A 19330-nucleotide genomic window follows, 5' to 3' on the forward strand; every position below is an offset into this window, starting at 1 on the left:
ATACTCCTAAGGTAATAAATCTTTCAGACCATGTTTTGAACTCTGTTGAAATTTCTGTTCTTTCTAAGGGTCTAACATTTTCACCAAGTATGCGGTTTGATCCTTTTTTAGCTCTGAAGGATCTACATATGTTTGCACGCTCCCTTTTATTTAAGAAGTGGCACCATAATGAGGATATCCAACGAGCATTCCCTTTACCGGAAGAACAACTAGCACTACAAGACTTGGAGGAGTTGGCACGTGAACACTTGAATCCCTCGCTGGCTAAGGTACCTTCCTCGTTGCGCCCTAGATCCAGGAAATTCCCCCCCTTGTCCCTTTGTCCAAATGTCGACATTTTTGTCAAGCTGGTTTCCCGCGAGTTTGACATGATACCGACTAATATTAGTTATGGTAATTTATCATTCAATGAAATTCAGGCTTTGAAACGTATTAAACAATTTCAGGATGTGGTTATCAAGCCTGCGGACAAGGGGGGGAATATTGTGATCTGGCCGACTAAATTGTACCTGGCTGAGGCACAACGCCTTCTCAAGGACTTGAAGTGCTATAAGCGACTAACATTCAACCCTCTAATTTCATTTAGAGAAGAATTGGCCAAGATCCTGAACAAAGCGGTACTAGAGGGGATAATTACAACACAGGTCCGGGATATCCTTTTGGGTCATGATCACTGTATACCGACATTATACCTTTTGCCCAAGGTCCATAAGCAACTTCAATCACCTCCAGGTAGGCCGATCATCTCTGGGGTGGGTGGACTTACGGAGAACATTGGGAAATATCTCGACTCTTTCCTCAAGCCCCTTGTGGAGACTATACCCTCCTATTTAAAGGATACATCAGATTTCTTGAAAAAGATTGACTCCGTCCATGTTGACGAGGACATGCTCCTCGTCACGTGTGACGTTGAGTCATTGTACACCAATATTCGCCACAGGGATGGTTTGAGGGCAGTTTCATATTTTCTCGCCATGACAAGCCTCTCCACCAATGACATCAATTTTTTGTCTATTCTTTTGGATTTCCTCCTGACACATAATTTTTTTTTTTTCTTTTTAACGGATCCTTCTTCCTGCAGCTCCAGGGGACAGCGATGGGTGCGGCTTGTGCGCCCTCGTATGCAAATCTGTTCCTGGGGCTGTGGGAGAGGGATCTGTTCTCGTCGGATCGGGTCTCGTCGATGGAGCGGGTCGTATTTTGGGCCCGCTACATCGACGACATTTTCCTGATCTGGCGGGGGACTTCGGTTGAGTTACGATCTTTTGTACAGGAGTTGAATGACAATTCATTGAATATTCATCTAACTTATAAACATGATTTTTCTCGTATTGATTTTTTGGATGTCTTGGTGGAGAGGAATGTGGATGGCTTACTCCTGACCAGTGTTTTCCGTAAGGAAACATCTGTGAATGCAGTACTTCATGCTTCATCTTCCCACCCACCCCATGTGATAAGAGCTGTTCCTACAGGACAATTTCTTCGGCTGAAAAGAATCTGTACCACTGAGGAGTCTTTTGAAATCCAAGCTGAGGACTTGAAAAACCGTTTCATGGATCGAGGCTATAGTAAAAGATGCATCAAAAAAGCGTACAACAGAGCAAAGTATTCAGACCGCCAACAACTCCTCTTCTCCTCCAGATCGGTTAAGAGTACAAATCAGGTCAGATTCGTTACACAGTACCACTCCAGGTGGGGGGAGATGTCTAATGTTCTGGCTAAGTACTGGCCCATTTTGCTCGCGGATCCTATCTTAAGACAATATCTGCCCTTATATCCATCTGTTACAGCACGGAGATCTAAAAATTTAGGGGATCACCTCGTTAGGAGTTATTTGAAACCAATAACGCCACCTCCTATTTTTTCCAGTGCACCTGGTCATTCTCGATGGGGTTGCAGACCATGCGGGAAGTGCATAGCGTGCCCTAACATTGATTCTGCTACGCATTTTTCGGCATCAGATGGCCGTGAATTTACCATCACACACACGATCAACTGCCAAACCACAATGGTGGTGTATCATGGAACTTGCCCATGCAATAAAATTTACATCGGGCTCACTACACGTACCCTTAAAGTTAGAACACGTGAGCATGTATGTTAGTCCATGAGCCGGGCCAGATATCGGTACCACCCGGAGTGACTAATTTTCTTTGGTATTTTTAGGTAGATGCATGTCTGTAGTTTATTTTTTGATATGATAGCCCTTACATATACGTAGCTTATTAACCCCTTCAGCCCTAGGCCTATTTGTACCCAAGTGCCTAAGCCAATCTGACCTGTGCCACTTCATGGGCTAATAACTTTGGAACGCTTTCACCTATCCAAGCCATTCTGAGATTGTTTTCTCGTGACATATTGTACTTCACGTCAGTGCTAAATGGGAGTCAATATATTTTACCTTTCTATATAAAAAAATGCTAAATATTCGGAAATTTTGGAAAAATCGGCAATTTTTTAACTTTGAAATTCTCTGCTTTTTACAAAAATACTGATACCCCCCATAATAGTTATTAATTTACACTCCCCACATGTTTACTTCATATTGGCATCATTTTGAAAATGAAACCTTATTGTTTTACGACGTAATAGGGCTTATAGTTTTATGCGCAATTTTTCACATTTACAGCAAAACCCACTTTTCAAAGGACCAAGTCACTTCTGAAGTCACTTTAAGGGGCTTACATAACAGAAACCACCCATAAATTACCCCATTTTGCAAACTACACCCCTCAAGCTGTTCAAAACTCATTTTTAAAAACTGTTAACCCTTTAGGTGTTCCACAGGAATTTTAGCATGAGCCAAGAACCAAATATGACGATATCGGTACCACCCGGAGTGACTAGATGTAGTATTTGTAACAAAATTTAATCCAAGTTATGTAAATACACACTGAACATGTCATGTGCATATATATATATATATATATATATATATATATATATATATATATGTTACTCCATAATATCTTCAACATCGGACTCTGAATCTGACTGTTGTTCTACTGGCTCGTCTTCAGTACCCTTGTTCTGGCATGTCTGTAATCTGCACATGTCTGTGCACTTCAGGCCATTGCTGAGGCAAGTACACTGAGGAAGTTCACATGACCGCACACACTTGCAGGACAGTAGCTGTATAATAGCTTCTGGTGCTGGTGCCCCTTGCATCCACTTGACAACAAGCTTTCCGTCGTTATCTATCATCCAACCGCAGTCTGTTGGGTTTGCAACCCATGGCTGGCTCTGCAGACTTCTCCTCCAGATCGCAGCCTGGTAGTTTGCACGCAGTGCATGCATGAAAAGGCAGTCCTGGCAAGGAGGGAGTTGACTTGACTCTACCACTCCACGTCTGGCACAGAACAGCTGATAACGGAGCCTGTTTACCTCAGTTGTTTGGGTAGTTGGCAGGTACATGTGGCAGGTGATTTCCTGTAACTTCTCAAAAAGTTCGGTAGACACTTCCCATGAACGACCAACTTCCTGAAAGGCATCCTGGTATGTCTTGTTCATCTTCAACTGCTTGAGTGTCGTCATCTTCCCACGGCCAGCGAATGCACTGACGGTGTCACAGCCTGTAAATGCATGCATACCAATCAATGAATCACATACGCTGCCTCCCAATGTTCGGCTCAGAGTGGTGATATCCAGGAATCTTGTCCGGTTCTGTGTACCGCATTTCTGGAACAGGTGGGATGGGATTTTGTGGCACATGCCCAGACACAGGACCATGACATCAGTATCCTCCGAAGTGATGATGACCGACTTGTAACCAGATTCTGCTGCATGAAGAGCATGGAGAAGGAGGCGTGTGTCTGCTTCTTCTTGATTTGACTTAAGGTCAGCAGCCTCTTCCCACTGTTCTTTGGTGATCTTAAAGCAGAGCTGCTCACATGTGACATACAGCTCCTTCTCCTCAAGCTTCTCCCTGTGGTGTTTCGCCCATGTGGTGCCCATAGAACACCCAGAGGTCCATGAATACTTCATGCAAGGTGGCTTTTCGGTCCAGATCGGTAGCAAGAATCCTTTTGGACGAATTCCTGTGGACCAGACCATTGAAGAGACAATCAACAAAGACACCCAGACACCAGGGGGCACAAAAGGCTTCAGCCTCAAAGTTGGAGCTGTTTCCAGGTTCTACCTGACATCAGAGTACCGCAGTATGTACTTGAGGCAGCTGAGGGCCCTGGTAGGCCAACAATATACTGACTTCAGCCATTCAGACCTACAGGTGTCTAGGATTAGAAGAGATGAAGCCGATGTCCAATCTTTCGTTCAACTGCTGGAGACAGGTTGGGTGAACCCCTTCAACAAAGAGCATAATGGTGAACTTATCAGTTTGTCAACAGCGACTGTAGCACCACCAGATGTAGCCAAAGACCTTCAAGGGGCATACAGTATAGGAGAGGATGCATATCAAACATTCAAGGATGAGCGTTTGGGTACCGATAAGCCAACTACATTGTTTCATGACAAGATGACGAAGAACAAACTTAAAACGTTCTCTAACATCCAAATGAAGACACGCAGACAAGGTCTTGGCAAGGAGGTAATTTTGAAGGCTGACAGAAACCTATTTGGCCAGATGATACTTGTAGCTGAGAACAGAAAGCTACAAATGAGTGATGTCTTGACTCATCCCCTGGGTCCATTGCCATGGGCACTTGCCAATGGTGATGGGTCTATCCGCAAGACCAACAAGGCTGCCCTCGCAAGGGAGTTGGAGAGGAATGCTCGTCCTGCAGAAGTGATCCCCGAGCCCTCTGCAACCATCATTGATGGGATGAGCCTGGTTCAGAAACTGAAGGGAAACAATGCAACATTTGGCCAGCTAGCAGGCACAGCAATGAGTCGCGCTATCCATGAGGGTGCTAAGAGCAAGCGCATTGATATTGTCTTTGACGTCTACAAGGAGACATCCATCAAAGATACAGAAAGAGTCAACAGATATGAAGGCACAGGGATCCATTTCAAGAACATTCAACATGGGCACAACATCCAGCAGTGGAAAAAGCTTCTAAGTAGTTCCTCCAACAAGGCAAGTCTCATAAAGTTTCTGGTAGAAGAATGGAAGGCGAAACACCACAGGGAGAAGCTTGAGGAGAAGGAGCTGTATGTCACATGTGAGCAGCTCTGCTTTAAGATCACCAAAGAACAGTGGGAAGAGGCTGCTGACCTTAAGTCAAATCAAGAAGAAGCAGACACACGCCTCCTTCTCCATGCTCTTCATGCAGCAGAATCTGGTTACAAGTCGGTCATCATCACTTCGGAGGATACTGATGTCATGGTCCTGTGTCTGGGCATGTGCCACAAAATCCCATCCCACCTGTTCCAGAAATGCGGTACACAGAACCGGACAAGATTCCTGGATATCACCACTCTGAGCCGAACATTGGGAGGCAGCGTATGTGATTCATTGATTGGTATGCATGCATTTACAGGCTGTGACACCGTCAGTGCATTCGCTGGCCGTGGGAAGATGACGACACTCAAGCAGTTGAAGATGAACAAGACATACCAGGATGCCTTTCAGGAAGTTGGTCGTTCATGGGAAGTGTCTACCGAACTTTTTGAGAAGTTACAGGAAATCACCTGCCACATGTACCTGCCAACTACCCAAACAACTGAGGTAAACAGGCTCCGTTATCAGCTGTTCTGTGCCAGACGTGGAGTGGTAGAGTCAAGTCAACTCCCTCCTTGCCAGGACTGCCTTTTCATGCATGCACTGCGTGCAAACTACCAGGCTGCGATCTGGAGGAGAAGTCTGCAGAGCCAGCCATGGGTTGCAAACCCAACAGACTGCGGTTGGATGATAGATAACGACGGAAAGCTTGTTGTCAAGTGGATGCAAGGGGCACCAGCACCAGAAGCTATTATACAGCTACTGTCCTGCAAGTGTGTGCGGTCATGTGAACTTCCTCAGTGTACTTGCCTCAGCAATGGCCTGAAGTGCACAGACATGTGCAGATTACAGACATGCCAGAACAAGGGTACTGAAGACGAGCCAGTAGAACAACAGTCAGATTCAGAGTCCGATGTTGAAGATATTATGGAGTAACATATATATATATATATATATATATATATATATATATATATATATATATATATATATATGCACATGACATGTTCAGTGTGTATTTACATAACTTGGATTAAATTTTGTTACAAATACTACATCTAGTCACTCCGGGTGGTACCGATATCGTCATATTTGGTTCTTGGCTCATGCTAAAATTCCTGTGGAACACCTAAAGGGTTAACAGTTTTTAAAAATGAGTTTTGAACAGCTTGAGGGGTGTAGTTTGCAAAATGGGGTAATTTATGGGTGGTTTCTGTTATGTAAGCCCCTTAAAGTGACTTCAGAAGTGACTTGGTCCTTTGAAAAGTGGGTTTTGCTGTAAATGTGAAAAATTGCGCATAAAACTATAAGCCCTATTACGTCGTAAAACAATAAGGTTTCATTTTCAAAATGATGCCAATATGAAGTAAACATGTGGGGAGTGTAAATTAATAACTATTATGGGGGGTATCAGTATTTTTGTAAAAAGCAGAGAATTTCAAAGTTAAAAAATTGCCGATTTTTCCAAAATTTCCGAATATTTAGCATTTTTTTATATAGAAAGGTAAAATATATTGACTCCCATTTAGCACTGACGTGAAGTACAATATGTCACGAGAAAACAATCTCAGAATGGCTTGGATAGGTGAAAGCGTTCCAAAGTTATTAGCCCATGAAGTGGCACAGGTCAGATTGGCTTAGGCACTTGGGTACAAATAGGCCTAGGGCTGAAGGGGTTAATAAGCTACGTATATGTAAGGGCTATCATATCAAAAAATAAACTACAGACATGCATCTACCTAAAAATACCAAAGAGAATTAGTCACTCCGCTTGGTACCGATATCGTCAAATTTGGTTCTTGGCTCATGGACTATGTGACATTTTGGCGGCTGCAAAGGTGGAGAATGCGGAGTGTCTTAAAACCATTCCTAGACACTTCAAATTATATCATTCATGTGACCCCTCAGGCTTCAGGATTAAGGGCATTGACCATCTGATTGTCGACTTACGTGGTGGCAAACTCAGCCGCCATCTAGCGCAGAAAGAGGCGCGATGGATATGGAGACTCCAGACATTACATCCTTTGGGTCTCAATGAAAGCCTTAGTTTTGCCCCTTTTCTTTAATCTATCCATCTCCTTGATCATTTTTTAGCACGCTTTTTAATTGGTATCTCGTTCTGTGTTACTTATTTTAACCCTTGTGTTATCATTTTATTCTTTTTAGATTAGGTCTTTTGGATCATCAATATTGCGACCCCTTGTTTCTGCACTTCTTCTTTTTTAAATATGTGGAATATCACCTGTTTTGAAGATTACAGCATCTTATCTATGGATCATCCATTCTTATATATGTATTGATTTTTTTGTATTTATGCTGTAGTATTGACGTCATCACTTTTGTATGTGTGATAGCAATTGCTCTTGTATATCAGTCTTATTGACTTGTATTTCGTAGTCTCTAATGTACCTTTTAGTGGGGTACTTAGTTCACATTTTTGCACTTTGCACTTTATCATGCTGCACATTTATAGGGTTATTCCCTTTAGCTTTCTGGTCCGCAATGTTTTTAATTTTATCTAATTTTAACATTGGCTAGGGTTTTTTTAACCAGCGTTTTTCTTTCCTTGAGCGCCGCTCTTATTATACTTACCTGATCCTGTGCGCATGCGCGTCGGCGTTCTGTTGCCGGGCGACGCCGGCGGCGTCTCATAGGCTTGTCTGGGGTCCGGCGACGCCGCCGCTCATGTGATCGCATGTGGGCGGTTCTTGGTGACGCGTTCCCCGGCCTTGCTTGACGCCCTCTGTGTCGCTCTGCTTTCTGGAGGCCGACTTGCGCATGCGCCGCTACATGGGTCTTTTTTGTAACGGCGCTCTGGATTGGTTCCTCTTACACATAAAACGCTGGCTCTTATTGATGATGCCATACCCCCGGAAGAAGGCACGAGGCCGAAACGCGGCGTTGGGGTGGGTGGCATCACGGTCCCGCAGGTAATACAACTTGTTTATTGTTACTTTGTTTGCATCCGTTATTCTTCAGTCTTATAGCCTTTTTCTATTTGTGCCTCCCTACTACTGAGTCACATTGGCATATGGGTATACTTATACAATCGTGGTGCATCTTTTCTAGGCTTTTTGTGATGCTCTTCATTTAGTTTTACCTGCTGTTCTTTGTGGTGCCGCCTCCATGGTGTGTTCCCTGTCATTTGTCCTGTGGTTTCTCTTTGTATTATTTTGTATTTAATAAAGTTGTTTTTATTTTATACTCTTGGTTCTTTTGGTGCTTTTTTCTTATTGGTTCACACAAGACATGCAGACAGATTGGTAGAGTATCCATTGGAAACTGCCACACAAAGGTGATACTGGTGCACTAGCATGCGCCTCTGAGAGCCTTTTATACACTAGGCTCACGTCCAGTCGGACAGGACCTTGCCTGTGGACCAATCCGGCACTGTCACATCCCAGAGCAGCTGACGTCTGACCATGAATGAGAAGATGCCACCTCATTGACGTGCTCAGTACGGTGCTGGACTGCACCTGAATACTACTGGTTACTAAGGGTTTAGCTGGAGAGCCAGCAGTAACCAAGCATACACCACAAGCCTAAGCAAGATGCTGGGACTAATGTCTATGCTCAGCAGCACCTGCAGCTGTCGAACCTGAATGGGAGACCTGTGGGACAGACAAGGCTTGGGATCTATCCTGTGCAGCAGGAGAATCCCGGTTTCTAACAGGAGTATTCGCCAGCCAGCATCTGTGTTATAAATAAAAAAAAATGGTTTGGGATGCATTTTTGATAGTCAGCCTGGAAAAACTGACAGCTTGGGGTTGCAACTCTTAGCTGTCAACGTTTGCAAGGTTAGTTATCAAGAATCGAGGGGTCCCCAAAATGTTTTTTACATTTTTTTAACAAATAATATCATGAAGTACCCCTATTTTTCTCAACGAGCCTTGCTAAAGCATACAACTGGGGGCTGGAATTCCCAGACTGGTAAGGGGCGATGGATCTTGGCCCCCCAGCCTAAAAACAGCAGCCTGCAGCGACCCAGAAAATTCTGGTTCTATGCTCGGCTCTTCCCATTTGCCCTTTAGAGGTGGCAAGTGGGGTCCATATTTGTGAGGTTGATGTCACATTTGTATTGTCTGGTGACATCAAGCCCATGGCTTAGTAATGGAGAGGCATATATAAGCCAACTTTCCATTACTAATCCTACAGTTATATTGAAAATAAAGACACAGAGAGAAAAAAGTCCTTCAATTACATCATTGAGGTTAATGGTAAATGAGGCTGCATTCCCAGCCGAGCCAATGAAATGTGATAAGATCAACGGTTGCACGGTGATAAAAAGTCTCACAGTGCAGAGCTGAGTTCGCCGCAGTTCATCTGGAGATATTTCTCACTGTGAGCTCACCTCTGCACAGTAAGACATTTCCTCATTGTCCTAGTGGTGATCACAGCAGTTCATCGGCCTGCTCGCTGCAGCTCATTCTTCCTTCAAGCATTCTGGCATGATGCCACTACTCATACTGAAGGGCATATGTCACACAGATGGATTATGGTGTAAAGCACTATGGATTCCAGCCATCCCTCCATCTAGCCACCACTCCATCCATTACTCATCCATCTATCCATCCCTCATCCATCCATCAATCCCTCATTCACACATCCATCCCTCCAACTATCCATCCCTCATCCATCCAGCCATACCTCCATCCCTCCATCTAGCCACCCCTCCATCCATCACTCATCCATCTATCCATCCCTCATCCATCCATCCATCCATCCATAAATCCCTCATTCACACATCCATCCCTCCAACTATCCATCCCTCATCCATCCAGCCATACCTCCATCTCTCCATCCATCCTTCATCCATCCCTCATCAATCTATTCCTCATCCAGCTATCCTTTATCCAGCCATCCCTCCCTCCCTCTTTCCATCCATCCCTCGTCCATCCATCCAGTGGCAAGCAGTAACCTCGATGTGATCACCTCTAAGTCACTGATGCAGCAATCTCAGCAACTTATTCCCCTGTAGGTTGCATCTTGGCACCATTCAGGTTGAAAACTGTTTATCCCTCAGACATGGATTAATACATGGGACAGAACGAGGGACAGGTGTGGGATATGGTCGTTTTTTATTTTTGTTTCAACTTTCAGGTTCCTAGGAACAATGGCTTATCTCTCTTCACATGCTGAATAATATGTCAGGCATAATTAAGAATAAATGCTGTGTTGTCACATAGTTTAATGTTTATAAGGGCAAAGCTAGGGTCAGGACTGACACACCTATCCATAGGCAGCTATAAAAATTAAATACTAAGCTCAGAAATGGAGCCACACCCCTATTTGTACAAAGTACAAGAGACTACAGCTGTCAAGATATATAAAGTGACCCCACGAGGGAGTCGGTCAGTTAGTGGCACGTTACAGAACGGGATAGTAAAGTAAAGTAGGGTTGAGAAAGGCCCTACCAATAGGGAAATTAGGAATGAAAACCTCCTGCTCAAACCTGACCCTGCACTCTCCTAACATCCTAAGTGGGTACTTCCCCCCACCGCCATCAGGAACCTCATCACTCTCTGTCACCATACACTGCCCTTGCCAGTGCCATGGCTGGTAAGGACGCTAGCCTCAACACTGCAGATGGTACAACACAGAGAACAGTGGCAAACACGAGAAAAACAAGGTAATAACACAACTTAGCTTACAACCTCCTCTGCTGCAAAGCACTGCACAGCAGAATAAAGGCACCTGGATCAAAACTCACAAAACCAGCTGATAAACCACAGCAGTCAGCAAGCTCCTTACTCCAGGCTTGGTCACTTTAGATTGCTCTATCACCAACAGTCAGCTGATGCATCCAGTGACCATTTAAAGGATGGTTGGAGTGGTAACCACCCACATCAGCTGACCTGACAACTCTGCAGATACAACAGATTGCCAGTGAGGGAAACTGATATTAACTCCTGTTGGTCCTGAAAGGAAAAAAAGCTTAATTGAAATCATAGTGGAACCAGAGCTGCCATGAATCCAAAAATGGATCGTGACAGTACCCTCCTTTCAATGAGGGGCCTTTGTGGAGCGCCCCCACTGCCGCAGGGCTGAGTGGTACCCGGTACTGGGCCTTTCTGTCTCAGTTCTGGGGTTGTCACGGTGGCTAGACTCGGTCCGTGACCCTGCTGAGGGGCGTCCAGTGAAGATGGAGAGTGATGATGTTGTGGTGTGGTGCAGGTCGCGGTGAATAACGAGGACACCAGGTTGCAGTCTCTTTACCTCTTTACTGAATGCTTCTGGATCCTCAATCCGGAATACGGTTAACAGGGCTGTCTGAGACCGGCCAGTCCGATGGCACCTCCAGAGTTCCCTTTGGTGGAAATCTGTGCCTACCTTCTAGCGCTTGTGTGTTGTAGTCCTTCCCTGCTTAGCACCACGGGATAGTCCTCACAACTGTTGTGTCTGTTTCTGAAGTTCCCTCACAACTAATTCTGATGTTCTTCTTCGTCCCCCAGATGATATGGCTAGGATGCACCCATATGACGGGTAGGCCTGGAGGTCTCCTGGGACCCTAGAGTCGCCCCTCTCCAACTATTGCCCCTTATGTCTGCTTAGGTGATTTGAGTGAGACAGCCCGCCTATAACTGACTGTCCTGCCGTAGGTTTGAAGTAAGGCCTGGAGCTCAATACTTCCTCAGCGTTTCCGGCCACCGGCTGCGTGCCTCAGTAGGATGTTGCCTCATCTTACAGCACGACTCCTACTGATGATTCTCCTTGTTGCGTTGATCTCGTTTCTCACTCAGCACAATACTTCTTGTCCTTTCTTGGGGTACCGCCGCGATGAAGTGCAGGCGCGGTCCCGTAACGTTCCTTCTGTTCGCTAGGCCTCTGTCAGGATCCCACCCCTGACAGGGACCCCCCTGAATCTTCCCCTGCAACACCCTCTGCCACAGGATGTTGCCTGGTTCCAACCCAGTCAGCTTTCGGTCTAACTTCCTATCTAACCCCCAGTTTTACCAGATTGTGAGGAGTGGCCTAATACATAGCACCCTTAGCTCCCCCTGGAGGCCAGACTGTGAAGTGTATTGGTGTCTATGATACCTGGTCAGATGAACTCCTTCAGTGCCATCAGACGTACCATAGCCCCCCTTAGCGGCGGAGCATCAGTACTGCAATGACCAGGACTCTGGGGCGCTGCATTTGCACACTCAACACTGGACCTCACCGGAAACGATGAATGGTAAGGACTAGAGAAAAGTAGTGATGAGCGAGTGTACTCATTGCTTGGGTTTTCCCGAGCACGCTCGGGTGGTCTCCGAGTATTTATGACTGCTTGAAGATTTAGTTTTCCTTGCAACAGCTGAATAAGTTGTGGCTACTAGACAGCTTGATTACATGTGAGGATTCCCTAGAAACCAGGCAACTCCTACATGTACTTAGGCTGGCTAGCAGCCGTAAATCATCCACTGCTGAAGGAAAACTACATCTCAGAGAAGTCATAAATACTCGGAGACCACCTGAGCGTGCTCTGGAAAACCCAAGCAACCCAAGTATACTCGCTCATCACTAGTGATGAGCAAGCACTAAAATGTTCAGGTGCTCATTGCTGGAGTCGAGCAAATTGGAAGGATCGGGTGCTCGACCCAAGCAATGAGCCCAATGTAAGTCTATGGGAAACTCTAGCATTTTTCAGGCGGACCCCTGCGGCAGTCTTCTGAGGGACAAGTAATTGTGGAAATCGATGGGAACAGTGCTCAAATGACATGGGAACAGCATGGGGAAGACCCCTGGAAGCATTTCTGACTCCCAGGTCACTGCTGTGAAAAATGTTGTCAAAGTCTTACGCCACTTTTACAGACTCACAATAAAACATACAGAAATGAAACCAAAATGGTTTTTCCTGAGAAATATGTTAAGGAACATCCTTTCCAGAGTAATGACTTGCATATAGGGCTAAATTAATAACCAAAAATGCTCCTCCACACCTTGGGCTATGTTCACACATAGCGTTTTTGATGCGTTTTTGAACTTTAGCATTGGTTTCAAACAAGACAAATGCATTCACTGGGAAATGTTATTTTAACGCTTTACAACCTTATCTGGCCATGTGGTGTGTGACACATTATTAGACACATCCTGATTCATTTTTGAAGGAGGGAATTGAAACATTGAAAATCACAAAGCTTATTTTTATAGGGCCATCAGATGGCCTTTACTATTCTTAAAGGGCCAGCAGTAAACCCTCACTATTCTTACAGAGCCATCAGCCGGCTATGCTTTGCTGTTCCCATTATTAAACAGTGGGTCTTCTATACTGCTATTGCACATGCAGTGAGGGGCAGGGCTGCCCAAAATTTGGACGCAACCCAATGCCCCTTTGAAGAGACGTACAGGAGGGTCCCCTTAAATCAATGTCCCCATTATTAGGAAGTGGGTCTCCAATGCTGTTTGCCTATGCAGTGAATGCATGACCTGCCAAAATTTAAACATACCCCTTTGAAGAGATGTACAGCAGGGCCTCCCGAAAACACACCTCCTCTCAGTTCTTCTGTTCCTCTGTGGTCTGTTTCCCTGGTCTTGGAACTGTTGCACTTGGGCCTCCCTGGTTGTTCCGGGTAAATCCCTATTATAGGGGTTCGTTCGACGGATCCCCCTCAGGGGAATTTGGTGTTTCAGACCAGAGGGTTCTCCCTTGCAGGCTCTCCTGTATAAGAGTCTAAATAAAGCCTTGGAATTCATCTGACATGCTTTTCTGCATGGTTCCTTGGATTCAGCTTCCACAGCATCTTCTGTGGTCAAGTGGATTCACTAACCTCACTCCGCCTGTCTTGGTGTGACGGTCTGCATGATCTTCACATGATGCATGTTTAGAGATTTGTGGAAACTTACTTCCCGCAGAACCATATATATATGGAAGATGTCAGTAAGGGGTTAATGATCTGACCTTTTTTGTTTTGATCCCAAAACATTTGCTTAACGAACATTTTTTTCTCTTCTTACTAACATAGTTACACAATACTTTGTTGTGGGAAAATATGTATTATTTTACAATGCTATTTAGGGGTAAAAAATTTTAATTTTTGGATAATAAAATGATTTTTTTTATTTCTCAGGTTTTTATAGCAGAGTTAGGTACAACCAAAGCCAATATATGGATAAAAGTAAGATACAACACCAGACAGGAATTATATAGAAAAACGCCTTTATTAAATATAGTGGCAAAATAATGTATATTAAAATTTACATAAAAAGTGCGCACAAGAACGATGAGAAAACAAAAATTAGTAATTATTAAAAAATATCTAAAAGGACATGTATATAAATATGAAAATCACAGCTGACCCCAGCAATATACACATAAACCAGGGGTGTGGCTCCCTACCAGTGTATATTAAAATAAAAAAACGGTCCGTGTATATATATATTAAAACTGCACAGACAAGGTGCAGCGTGCAAAAATATATAATAATACAATATAGATATATAAGAGTACAAACACCAATTTATCACACAATGTGAAATACTAAAGTGCAAATTGTGCAAAATATTTTACATGTGCAATATATTTAATAAAACAAAAAAGTGATTAGTCTGGTCTGATTACCAATACAGTGTTAAAAAACTAAAAGGTGATGTCACATTGCAGTATAGCCTACACGGTAGAGATGGTACGCAATAGGATATCTATAATGAAGACAAACAATTGCTGCCGCCTCTCTATTAGATCAAAGCGGAAAAAAGTCCGCAAATAGTTAAGAGAGCCATAGCAGCCAAGATAATGATTTTGGCTATTATATAGCGAATGGGGAGCACACAATACCTGAATAAGCCAGGTCAGCAGGGTCAGCTACGTCCTCATGCAAACGCGCCCCAACGCGGGTTTCGGATATTGATCCTTCATCAGGGGGGTGGCTATTAGGGCGCCAGGACACCGATTATATAGTGTCCCCTTAACTAGCAGCACGGCCCGGGTGTCAGCGGCGCATGCGCGGTCCCTTCGTTCCGGCACTTCCGCCGTCCGCGTCATACCGCCGGACGTACGGGGGCGGAGTACCCGACGTCTCCATAGCAGCAAAGACGCGGAACGGCCGAGTGCTTTCACGCCGACCGGGCATGCGCACCACCAGAAGCCGTGTCTAGATGAGTATAAGGAAAGTAAATAAGGGATGGAGAACCACAACCCTTATTAAAGCAAGGCCATCCATGTAATGCAGGGGCGGATAAAGGAAAGTAAAAAGACAAAATAACCCCAGATGGACCAGGACGAATTACTCCACAAAAAAACTTATATAAATAAGGAAAAATATATACAAAAAAAGGAAATATATACAGGAAAACGGGAATATATTAGAGCTGTACAGGCATGGGGGATAATATAATAGTCGGACATAATTACAACAGTCATATTGTCATAATGTTATTAAATAATGACATAACGTTTTTATAGCCCTGTGTTCTATATATATATATATATATATATATAATATATCCACATTTATTATAACAGGACCATCCGGCAAATCCCGCTCAGACCAAGTTTCTCCTGAGCACCAGACATCATGACAGACGACGCATCGTACAGCAACAGGAGTCAGGATGGGACATATAAACAGGTAAGTAGATCACTAAAGAAAGTAGTAAAATAGGAGTAATTAGTACAAAAAAATAAAATTAGAGATAAAAGCAGGAACACAAAATAAAAACAAAACATAAATAAAAATCTGTAAATAATAATACATACATAAAAACAATAGCCAGAATTAAAAACACAAAAATTAAAATATACATAAAATCAGATGGTAAAACTTAAAGGAATGGGGCAAAACACAGATTTTCGTTTAACCCCTTTGGTGTAACCGTATCCAACAACCATATCCACTTGGTCTCAAGTTTAGCAAGTGGCACACCAATTTCCCCACCGCGCTCATTTAACGTGATGGTATCAATACCCACAAACTTTAGGCCAGAGGGGTCACTATTATGGTGGATTTTAAAATGCTTAGGCAAAGTCTTCAGCTTCGATATGTCCTCAACTTTCTTAGCAGCCATTATACCACAAACATGTTCGCGAATGCGTACCTTGAACTGCCTTGTTGTCATTCCCACATAAATTAATGAACATGGGCATACCGCATGATAAATTACCGCTTTTGTGGTGCAAGTGATGGCATGTTTGATCTTAAAAGTCCGAGTCCCACTAGAGTCGGTGAATGTTTCAGCCCGTACTACATTTGAACAGGCCACACATTTGCCACATGCTTTACAACCATTTTTTGGTGTACTATTATCCAAAAAAGTGGTAATTGTTGGTTTAAAATCATAGTGGCTTTTTACCAAGTACTCACCCAAGTTCTTGGATCTACGATATGTGATGTTCGGGCCTGCGCCTACGTATTGTGACAAAATGGGATCCGATTGTAAAATACCCCAGGATTTAGAGAGCAACGATCTCACCATTTCTGTTTGGCCATTATACTGGGTTATAAATCTCACCTTTTGATTGAATTTTTGGGGCTTACTCCCATATAGAGCCTGATGGCGCGTAGTATACTTAGCCCTATTGTAGCCCCTCTTGATGGAACGCCTACTATAACCCCGCTCAATGAATCTCTCCTTTAATAAGACTGACTGTTCCTCAAAGTCAGCGTCATTGGAACATATTCTCCGTTTTATAGCAGAGTGCCTACAAAAGCTTCCATTCATGACTCAATCTACTGGCAACGTTCATTTGAGTCAGCTAAAAAACAGCAGCCATACTATGCTGTGAACACCCCTAGCAATCCTGTGATCGCTGGGACCAATGGACGTATCACCACTGCTGATTCTTCTTTGTTCTACATATCACACCTTGTAAGCTGTGTATCTTAGAACAGAGAATGCAAAAATAATAATAAACGACTTACAGGCACACCATGTGGTGCTCGGCTCTATTTCATACCTGCAGACGAGACCTGCTCCTGCAAATTCTTCAAGAAAAAGAGCTTTAATGCAACATTGTCAAACGAAATCACTGCGCACTTGGTTCCCGCACTGCCCACCATCATAAATCCATTCTGTACTACTCACACTTGAAAAAAAGACATGTCTATTAAGATCAATAATTCAATAATATATTATTTTTAATCAACCTTTGCAAGACAATGTATAGAATAACAATTTGGCTGAGTATATTCAGGCATAGTCTTAGTGATATAAGCAGTATTATTGATAAATTACTAGACTATTCACTTATAAACTGCATCCTGTGCAGCTTTTATGATGTCTTTATTTCTCAGACTGTATATAATGGGGTTGATCAAAGGGGTAAGCACAGTATATAGCAGTGATAGGATCTTACTCGTGGTGATTGTACGACCTTTTGATGGGAAAATATAAACACTGAACATTGTCCAGTAGAATATGGAGACCACAGTGAGGTGGGAGCTACAGGTGGAGAAGGCTTTATGTCTGCCGGCACTAGATGGGATCCTTAAGATTTCCAAAGCAATGTAAGTGTAAGTCACTACTATGACTGTGGTTGGAACTAAGACAATTGGAATACAAATGAAATAAATCTCCAAGTGAACCATGTGGGTATCGGAGCAGGCAAGTTCTAGTAAAGGGAGAATGTCACAGAACACATGGTCAATGATATTTGGGCCACAAAATGTAAGTTTTGCTGTAGTTATGATGTAAATCAAAACAATAGAAAATCCAAATACCCATAGGATGACAGTCCATATAGCACAATATCTAGTTGTCATGATGGTGTAATAACGGAGGGGATTACAGATGGCCACATATCGGTCATAAGACATTATGCCAAGGAGAAAACATTCAACTGTTTCTAAGGCACCTAAAAAATAAAACTGAGTGATGCAGCCAGCAAAAGAAATGGTTGCCCCATTATTCAGTTGGATGTGAAGTATCTTAGGGACAATATCTGAGATCACCAAGATGTCACTGAGGGACAATTGTGAGATGAAGAAGTACATTGGAGTGTGGAGGTTCTTGCTGGTGGACACCAGGGTGATGATCAGGAGATTCCCACATATTGTCACCCAGTAAGTTGCTAGCAGAAAGCTGAATAAGAAAATTCTTAAACTTTGACCGACTTGAAATCCTAAAAGGAACAATTCTGTGATTGTAGTCAGATTGTTCTCCTGCATATAGAAGAAATGTTAGCTATGATATAATTAATGAGCTCTCAAATTATTCAAATTCACGATTAAACTTAATTTTTTTTACTACAGATTACATAATGTAGCCTAATATATTGTATAAAAATGTTTGTGACAAGTGGTCCTAATCTTTAATGCATGGCGAAGTGCATTTAAAGTGTAGCTTTAAGCCACTGCTGCTCTAGAGGAGATCTGCATGGAGGAATGGGCCAACATACAAACAACAGTGTGTGGCAACCTTGTGAAGACTTACAGAAAACGTTTGACCTCTGTCATTGCCAACAAAGGATATATTACAAAGTATTGAGATGAAATTTTGTTTCTGACCAAATACTTATTTTCCACCATAAAATGCAAAAAAAATGATAAAAAAACAGACAATGTGATTTTCTGGATTTTTTTTTTCTCAGTTTGTCTCCCATAGTTGAGGTCTACCTATGATGTAAATTACAGACGCCTCTCATCTTTTTAAGTGGTGGAACTTGCACTATTGCTGACTGACTAAATACTTTTTTGCCCCACTGTATATATAAAGACAAATAAAGTAATTTTATATGCAATTAAAAAAAAATCTCTTGAAAGGAAAAAAATAAAATCCTGTTGTAAATGTAGAGTTCATTTACACCAAAAAAAAATCAGAATGAAAGCCCTAAGTAATCGAGACCTGAATTGTTTAGGCTTTCTAACCTCATTTCACTATCCAAAGTTATAAGAAAGTAAAACACAAAACCACGTTGGAAGGCCAAAAAAAGGGACAAGTTACAGATTTACACATTTCTTTGCACCTTAGAATTCCTATGATTTGAATCCATTGTTATTCACTTATAAGTCAAAACAGGACCGGTCCAACAATTCTAGAAGAAACAAAATCGTAAAATGAAATACAGCAGTGTCACTGCATCAAATATATTTTTTCACTCAAAATTTATAACTTCTGTTTGCTCAAAAATACACATACATAAAATTTAATTGCATTGCTTGTAAAAGAAAGAAATATAAAATTATCCATTACATTTCAGAGATCACATTTTTCTTTTTGAAAGTCAAATTCTTAATTAGGTCTAAAATCCTCAGAACACATATACATTATTATATTTATTTTTTTAGAAGAAAA

At 42.8% G+C, this 19330-nt stretch overlaps 1 protein-coding gene across 1 annotated transcript; it reads right to left on the reverse strand.

The window, feature by feature from the left end:
- Positions 1-17280: 17280 nt before the first annotated feature.
- LOC143774727 (olfactory receptor 1500-like) lies at positions 17281-19028 on the reverse strand. Its single transcript, XM_077262492.1, has 2 exons — positions 19002-19028; positions 17281-18198 (listed from the first exon to the last, which is right to left on the reverse strand). The coding sequence occupies exons 1-2, from the start codon at positions 19026-19028 to the stop codon at positions 17281-17283; spliced, it is 945 nt and encodes a 314-aa protein (XP_077118607.1).
- Positions 19029-19330: the final 302 nt, after the last annotated feature.

Source organism: Ranitomeya variabilis, chromosome 5, assembly GCF_051348905.1.
Source record: "Ranitomeya variabilis isolate aRanVar5 chromosome 5, aRanVar5.hap1, whole genome shotgun sequence".
NCBI lineage: Eukaryota > Metazoa > Chordata > Amphibia > Anura > Dendrobatidae > Ranitomeya > Ranitomeya variabilis.